General features: G+C 43.8%; 1 protein-coding gene across 3 annotated transcripts; it reads right to left on the bottom strand.

Moving 5' to 3' along the window:
* Nucleotides 1–991: 991 nt before the first annotated feature.
* Nucleotides 992–6,549, bottom strand: ACD5 (Diacylglycerol kinase family protein). 3 transcript variants are annotated; one of them, XM_048679183.2, is made up of 13 exons: nucleotides 6,320–6,549; nucleotides 5,381–5,539; nucleotides 5,060–5,227; nucleotides 4,878–4,970; nucleotides 4,611–4,703; nucleotides 3,818–4,082; nucleotides 3,712–3,738; nucleotides 3,514–3,598; nucleotides 2,906–3,055; nucleotides 2,374–2,475; nucleotides 1,894–2,280; nucleotides 1,543–1,609; nucleotides 992–1,464 (listed from the first exon to the last, which is right to left on the bottom strand). In XM_048679183.2, exons 1-13 carry the CDS (start codon nucleotides 6,413–6,415, stop codon nucleotides 1,327–1,329), a joined length of 1,830 nt encoding a protein of 609 aa, XP_048535140.2. In that variant the 5' UTR covers nucleotides 6,416–6,549; the 3' UTR covers nucleotides 992–1,326. The 3 variants fall into 3 exon arrangements, with proteins under 3 accessions (XP_048535140.2, XP_048535141.2, XP_087384413.1); XM_048679184.2 differs by lacking the exon at nucleotides 6,320–6,549 and having other exon boundaries at nucleotides 5,060–5,195; XM_087528287.1 differs by lacking the exon at nucleotides 6,320–6,549 and having other exon boundaries at nucleotides 5,398–5,533.
* Between the last annotated feature and the right edge of the window lie 2,264 nt (nucleotides 6,550–8,813).

The following is an 8,813-nucleotide window of genomic DNA, read 5'->3' as shown; positions in this document are numbered from 1 at the left end:
GCAGACCCTCCTCCCCTCCGGACCTTCATGCACCGTCGACCGCCGTCTCCCGTCCCATCTCGTGACTTCTGAGCGCCGCTAGACACCATCATCTCCCTCTGCCGCTTTCACGCCGATGCACCTTGCCATCTCGCGTCGCTATCACGCATCACCATCTCCTACTGCTGCCGCACACCCCAGTCACTGCCCTGCATACAGGTGGTCGTCCCAAGCTCGATGTCCACGTCATGACATCGCGCTCGCGCTGTTGTCAATCGCATGCCACCTTCCACCTCGAGGTTGATGCCAATGCTCTCCGGAGTTGAGGGGGGCTCATCACAATCCCGGTGGCCAGGATGAGAGAGGGGGGGGGGAGCAAGAACAAGTAAAAACGAAAAAAAAATCTTACGGCAAGTCCCACGTGTCAGCTTGTGATTTCATTGATATCGGGGGGTTATTAGAGTACAAAGAATTTACATGCTCTCAATGAGTGTTTCTAGGGAGTTAGTCAGGCTCTCTAGGTCTATGAATCAACAAATTAGCCTTGCGCACCCGCTTCCTCGACGATATTTCCGATCAAGGACAAGGCAAGAGCTCGTTGGTTTTTGAAGATTCCTGCGTTCCGCTCATTCCACGTTATTTTTTATTTGAGGGGTGAGAAATGAAGGCTAGTGTTGGAGTTGGGGCGAATTTGGAGGGGTGGAAAAGTAGAGAAGGCCAAAAACTATTTGAGGGCTCAATATGAGTGCTAGGTGTCAAAAATGCCAAAAACACTTGGCAACTACTACTACAGTAAAAAAACTGGCAGTCTTATCCACCGGCAGCAGAAAGCCAGAAACGGCCGCCCGCGCGCACCGCATCCAATGCGGCAACATGCGGGTTTTAATCAGCTCAGCTGCTGTGTGGGCCGGAACAGGCAACTTGTTCTTGTTGTCACCCTCTGCGGTCTGCGGATCCACCGGCCAAGAGTAAAACTTCAGCTTCCTCTCAAAAGAGGAGGACTTGCCCAAAATGCAGAATAAATTTTCAAGGGGAAAGTGTTGTTGAGTTACAACGAATATGTCGTATGTCTACTTAGCTTCCTGCAAGCACCAGATCAATCCGTGTCCGCAATGCAAATTTTACAGCATTGCGACACACGAAAATCCATCTGTTTTTTTAGCATAATCTCTAGTTCTTCCTTCCTTGGACATTGAAGAAAATGCTGCCCGGTTCTTTATTGCGTGGTACGAGAACCGCAGTTTACATATCTATCTACACGAGGTTCTTCTACAACTCTACAACAGTAACTATTCTGATGTCTCCCCTTGTGAAAAAGGGAGGGAGGCTATAACTTATGGGGCATGGCTACACCTCTGGCCCTGACGCGAAGAGGTTGACAAGGCCCCGGCAAGCTTGGACAGACACTTCGCAGGCCTGAAAAAGCTCGCCATCCAAGTTCCATACGCTTTCGTCGTGTGATGAAATGAAGGTAAATGCTCGTGTCTACAGAAATTGGAAACATCTAAATTAATAAAGTGAAGGTTTTAAACAGGGAAGAGCGTAAAGAAGGGAAAGGAATACCTTATGATGTTCAACAAACTTGAAGGTTAAAGGGTCCGACCCCTTCTTAGTAAATTGTGTCAGATGCCTGCAGATATAGAACGGCTACCTCAAACAAACTCTAGAGATATAAGAGATTAAAAAAAGAAGAGGTTTGTACTATTTTATAGCAATTTTTTGCAACCTTATTTAGTTATGGAAAAGTAACAGCAGAAGTGAGTAAACAGATATCGACTGTTGTGAGGTCCAACTTGACACAAAGTTTTTAGATGTAATTTGGTTAAATAAAATAGTTCTGAAATACGTTTAGTAATCACTTCTCAGTGCAGAGTACTGTGTAACAAGCTGAACAAGCAGTAACAGTATTCTTACCACAAATATAAGGGAAGAGGGCAATCTCTAATGAGCAGAAGGTGAAGAAAACCATCTGAGAGGTGTGCTTCAGCCACTAGGCCATCAGGGGCTCTTTCATTGCGACATGAAATGACAGCTGCACCGACACTTAGAAAACGCCCCTCGGACCAGATCCATTTTGGGTTATCATGAATCGTTTGGGAGCTGTTTGGAATCTCATCTTCTGAATTTTGTCCAGGCGTTGAAGTTTCTTTGCATACAGAACAATTTGCCAAGCAAATTGTTTTGCGGGATCTTTTTCTACGAGATTGCAGTGGTTGTACTTCATCTGCAACATTCTCTGCTGATGCAGCAAGTGAATGAGAGTTCTCATTCTCAAGAAAAGCCACTTTTGCATCATAAGATCTGAAAAATGGCACGTAATTGTCAGTTTGTGATCAAACTGAATAAGAAGCATAGCACAAGAAAGGATACTTGCCACCAGTTACTATTAATTACCTGTGCTTCAGGAAGACCATGGTTCCAGAAAAATCGTAACGTGCGGGGCCCATCCATCGGTAGTTTTCACTCTCCCTTATGACTTCTCCATAAAATCCATATCTACAAGCAGATTCCAAAAGAATCAACTAATATGCAGAAGAACAATCCACAGGGGGGTCATATAGTGATATGCAGATGCACCGACTTGGTAAAATTGTATGATCAATCTATGTTAAATGCAAATCCATAACTATCAGTAATGCACAAGAAACATCAACAGGAAGAACTTACTTACATCAAACAATGAAAGCAAGGCTAAGTCTAGCTAAGTTCAGCATTATTTAAGGAGAATAAAATGAAAACTGGAACTCCTATAACTTCTGCCAGATATATCGAGTTAATGTCACAATTGTTGCAGGATATCTATGGTGGCACTGCACATTAGCATATTTAAGAAATAGATGGTCGACATTAAAATTCATGTGTTTCCTCGCTCTCAGTTCATACAAGCACTAGGTAGCTACATCATGCCCTAAAGGAAGTTACATACCCTGCAAATGAAGCTGCATAGCGTACAGTAGGTAAGACCTCAGCTGATGGGCTACTCTTCCACCTGACTACTTGAGCTATATCAAGCGCTATCCTTCTACCAAAGATAATAAGCAGGGCAGAAGTCACAGCATCTCGTTCCCCAGTTGTGCTGCATGGATCAATAAGATGTTTACAGCCAGCAAAGAACTGCCATCGATAAGTACATAATGTGTGCACACAAATAGTCCATCTATAACAAGCCCGCAAATGGACATGGTATGCATGAATTAAAAGGACATTAAGCTCAAAATGTAAGAAATTATGCAAGACAATATAATTGTTTTGAAAGATGAAGGTGATGCTAATTTGGCAGGTGCACCAATTACAGCATACTTGCACACTGCTCCAATAGACAGATGAATGGATGGAAATGGTGGATCTGTCCAATGTCCTAAAGGATGAGGATCGTAACCAGCTTACATGCAATGCTGTACAACTACAGATTTAAGGGGATTGAATTGCCATGATCTATGCAACTTTCTACCCCTAAAAATAAAGGCTCAGCTATTAGTACTGAAAAGTGTAGTTTCTCCTTGCGTGGTTACACCTAGGTATCTCAATCAGTACCTGAGTACAATAGCATCTGTTGAGCCAGAAGGAATTATGCCAAGCCTAAACCAATCATTTGGGAAGGAGACTGAAGGAACTTGATCTGCAGTAGTACCAATTTCAACATCAAACAAAAGCTATCAATCGTGTCGCTGGCCCTAAATTTTTCGCAGTTTTAAGATAGACAAAATAACTGAGTTTCGGTTACTCATTGACCTCCAGTAGATGATTCTGTATTTGGATCTGCAATAAGCACACAAAATTACTTATACAAGAAATTTCTCTACATAATATGTGGTACATGTAACCAAAAGGGACATACTTAATGATGAGATGTCTAATCCAACAGATTGCCCAGTCGAAAGAAGAGGTTCATGATCATCAGATTTGTTGGAACCCACACGGAGCATGACATTTTTTACAGCATCTGATGTGGGCGTACTGTTGTTTAGCCCATCGTTCCTATATCCTTGGCACTTCTCAGTGCTTCCAAAATATCCAAAGCCCTCTGGAGTTGGAGGATAAGAAGTCTTATTCCTCGAATTTAGTAGTCCATTCAGGATTTCATTAAATAAACCATCACCACCCTATAAATGTGAAGTTTGGAGAGTATACAAGTAAAATGGGATGGAATTCAATAAGTTCAATAATGGATTGAAAAAAAAGTAGGAGTACAGGATTTGAGTTTTTCTCTCTCTAGAAGTACAGCATGGAATTATAATTTTCTTTTCTTTAACAGTACACACCGGAAGATTTCAGATGCCATATGAAAAAACTCTAGGGCACGTGGGAAGTGATCCTGTGAAAAATCTCTTCACCAAGGCATATAGTGTGTTCACACTGATGTTACCAGGTTGTTGTTTATTAAGGGGGTGAATTCCCATTTTGTGCTTTAATCTCTTATCAGCTTGTACCTTAAAATAAACTAGTGATGACTAACAATAGTCATTCTAAAACTACTCATAAATTACGTAACAGTTTGGAAATAAGAAATTCAGGACTCATCTCACTGAAAACGACTTCAAACATCATGACTAATTGTAGTTATACAACACTTCCCGAACTATAAGAACAGAAAATGTTAACCAAGTATTATAAAAAATAAATCAACATACCACTGCAACAACACCGTCAAATTTCTTGAGCTCTTTATCTGATATTGATGCTAAGGTGTCATATGCATGTCCTGCTCTTTCCGTGATTATCACCTGAAGATGTAAACATGTTGTGAACATAAGTTAGAGGACTGAGGGTTGTTTCTGAGAATTTTGATGTCACAAACTCATCAGTAACAAATATAGAAAGAAAGAATCATGCATAGACATTATTGCACGTCCATAATTCCTTTTGTTGTTTTTGCTTCTGTGAGCAAACATGTTTACCTTTGTATTTACTTTTGCCCGGTCAAATAACGGAGCTACCATTTCCCAATTTTTGCATCCTCTACCTTTTCCACAAAGTGGATGGACAAACACCTACAGTTTGTGGAATAGTTAGTTAGCCAAAATGCTCAATAATATGATAGCAGTGATAAGGGATATATGGAAGAGCGTGTCAGAACTACCATCAGGTTCTTGGGCCTGTCCTGTTCATTATTTATGCATGCACTGAGATGCTCAACCCAGCTTTTGCAGGTCTCCGGGTCTTTGTGTCCAAAAAGATATTCACAAGGTACCAATTGAGAAGGGTGTTTTCTTGATCTGGTGATTACATGTACGGCAAAGCGGTGCATCTGCATGAGCAACAGGTTTTTAAAGAGGACATGAGCATAAAACATGGCATGTGAAAGAACTTTTATAATGCATTTGGCTAAAAAAGAGCAGATGCTTTTGACACAAACTACAGAAAAGGAACTCTGTAAAATAACTAGAAGGAATGCTATAACCTCACTATTTTTCTTGCCTTGGACGACAATTCTTGTATTCCAAGGTCCACATACAGGACCTTCATCAAGAAGCTCCACAGCATAAACATCCGAAAACTTGATTCTGTTCTCTAATTTTGGTTGTAGTCCGATAGATGACAAACATGAAGAACCCAATTCCTGCAAAATGTAGTGTAATGAGCATAAACCACAGTCACGCTGCAAAAAAGTAAGACAATATCCTCCTGCATATACTTATCATTTGCAACTCAAGAACGTAATCCTTGAGGCACAAGCAAAACTGAAACACCTATCCTTGTTGACAGAACTAGATGCATGTAAAATACTAAAATGTCATATTCACATATTTGGCTTTGCACACCAGCTGGGTCACTTTCTTGAAGAGGAGGACTAATGCTGAGGTTGTGATTTGCAAGAGATAGAGTCCCAAACGCACAGGAGGATTCTTAGTTTCTGGTTTGGGTACTTAAAATAATGCATTTTACGCTCCCCCATTTGCAAGGGGTTCAGCTGGCCAGTGGCTAGTGGCAACCATCCTCCTCTTGTGCTAAATCAGCAACAATTAAATTAATATGTGTCGGAGGGAGTACTTCTTTTCCAAACAAAAGCTCGAACTTCAATGTTGTCCGAGGCCGCGGTGATCCTATCCTGCCACAGCTTGTAACCATGCTTTTAATGAACAATCTATGCGCCTGACCCACGCTTCTTTATGAATCTGCAACTACTTACGCCGTCTCCACTTTACCTATCCGCCACCCAACTCTTCGGTTCAACCCCCGAAGCTGCAAATCTATAGCCCACCGTACAATTCGACTAAGAAAACACAAAGTTCCTTCAGATTAAGTGCTGAAAAAGGAACATAATCCGTACGATCTGGCAATAGCATACGGCGAGCAGAGACGGGCGGGAGGCCAGGCTCAGTCAGAGCCAGAGGCGTACCGGGTGGAGAGGCAGGAAGGAGAGGCCGTCGTGGCCGAGGGTGACGGTGACCTCCCCGACGCCGCCCAGGAACAGCACCTCGCCGTCGCCCTGCATGGTCTCCCCTCTCTGTTGCCGTTGCTGAGCTCGACCGTGTCGTTCGCTCTATTTTTTCCGTTGCCGCTGCTTGTTCTTCCGGCGGGGACGGGTACGGGGGCGCGGTTGTCTTTCGGCTGGACTTGTGCGCGTGCGATTGATTGGGTCTTGTTAGATCTGGTCCGTGCTGGTGGTTTCCTCCCGAAAGACGTTCCTGACCCGAGACTAGTCGTCCTCGTATCCATTGCTTTCTTTTTTTTCGAAAACAAAAGTATATCGGCGTTTTGAGTTCCGAGTGTTGATTGTTGACTCATGTTCCTTCAGTCAAATGATTGAGTACTGAACTACACCTTCCTTTCCAACTAGCAAGATGCCCATGCGTTACACGGAACATCAAGATACATTTGTATGAGTAGTTTATTTTGTAAGAGAGAATGATGAATGAGAGAAGTCTTTATCTGCAAGTGTGGAGAGAGGTGCGGGTATCTTTTTGCAAAATTTTCATAGTTTGCTTTCTAACCGCCAGATATAGATCGGACGATTTATATTACACGATGGCAGGCACACCATCATCATCAACTCAGTCTTTTATAAGAGTAAAGAAATCTTGGGTGCCTAAGCTATTAAAAATCTCAAAATCTAAGGCGTGTTAGCTCTCGGTTCTCGATATTCTCTCTCGTACGATTATTGCAAGTTAACCATTGCTAACTGCAGTTGGGCAATCATGTTTGTTCAGAGACATTGTGGAGGAAATTTTCTATAACCATGGCTCAGTAATTTGTGACCAGCCTTGCCCTAATTTCCGTGTCAAAATGATACACGCCCTGCATAATGGGAAGGAGGTATTAACAAGTTTCGGTTATCACCCTTGGATTCGATGCAAAGTAGAATTGATCTCACCTTCAAAAAAGAAAACCCTCCGATTCAATATTGAGACAGCTCTTTCAGTTTATGTTCATTGTCCTAGAGAGCCTAGCATGACAGCTCAAGTTTTAGCTACATGTAATGCGATCGGATCGGGTAGAGATTCGTGGCATTCGAAAAATAAACGGAAATTTTATGGAGATGATGTTTGCCAGGAATGCTTCTGGCATAATGTGACATGGACCATCGGATGGGTTGTACGGATTTTGGTGTGAGGATAGCATGGAAACGCTCACACAAAATCGTTCACTCCCTAAATTTTACTCAGGTGACGTATTGTGAGACACTCGTCTTTCCGCACTCACTCAACATATCTTCCCGTCAGTGCTGCCATCTGCTTTCCCTGTTTGATTGAGCCCACACCTTTCTTGTTATTCTCATGTGGCCACAGTATGGAGACGGTTGCTAGGTCCGCCCCTCGGTTTTTTGCTCCCACCTTTTTCCACTTGCTATCCACCGGTCGTGGCGTGGAGACGTGTTGGAGTCCATGAGGTTGTGATTGTTGTAGCGTCCTAGGACCGGTACCATGCAGATCTAACATCTCCTCTAGCATACACCTAATATTGATACTAGGTATTGCCCACCAAACATAAGGTACACGTCACAACATATGCGATATGCAGGTGAAAAGGTAAGTATCACATCATATTCAACATTGTTACAGATATGTTGGCAATGCTTATTGGATGAGCCAAAGAGGTTGTCCATGTGGATGGGCTCATATTGCACCTTGTGGATGGTGGAGTCTCCTGTTGGGTTTCGTAGTAATTTCAAAAAAATTCCTACGCACACGCAAGATCATGGTGATGCATAGCAACGAGAGGGGGAGAGTGTGATCTACGTACCCTTGTAGATCGACAACAAAAGCGTTAACTTGGTTGATGTAGTCGTACGTCTCCACGGCTCGACCGATCAAGCACCGAAACTATGGCACCTCCGAGTTCTAGCACACGTTCAGCTCGATGACGATCCCCGGACTCCGATCCAGCAAAGTGTCGGGAAAGAGTTCCGTCAGCACGACGGCGTGGTGACGATCTTGATGTACTACCATCGCAGGGCTTCGCCTAAGCACTGCTATAATATTATCGAGGACTATGGTGGAAGGGGGCACCGCACACGGCTAAGAATATGATCACGTGGATCAACTTGTGTCCCTAGGGGTGCCCCTTGCCTCCGTATATAAAGGCTCAAAGGGGGGGCGGCCGGCCAAGAGGAGGCGCGCCAGGAGGAGTCCTACTCCCTTCGGGAGTAGGACTCCCCCCCCCCCTTCCTAGTTGGAATAGGATTCGCGGAGGGGGGAAAAGAGGAGAGAGAGGAGGAAGGGGGCCGGCCCCCTCTCCTTGTCCTATTCGGACCAGGGGGGAGGGGCGCGCGGCCCATCTCTGGCCACCTCTCCTCTCTTCCACTAAGGCCCACTAAGGTCCATATACCTCCCGGGGGGTTCCGGTAACCTCCCGGTACTCCGGTAAAATCCCGATTTCACCCGGAACACTTC

The sequence above is a fragment of the Triticum urartu genome, chromosome 6A (assembly GCF_056163025.1).
Source record: "Triticum urartu cultivar PI428250 chromosome 6A, HENAU_Tu73, whole genome shotgun sequence".
In the NCBI taxonomy this organism is placed as follows: Eukaryota; Viridiplantae; Streptophyta; class Magnoliopsida; order Poales; family Poaceae; genus Triticum; species Triticum urartu.
This window is presented reverse-complemented; position numbering and strand designations above follow the sequence as displayed.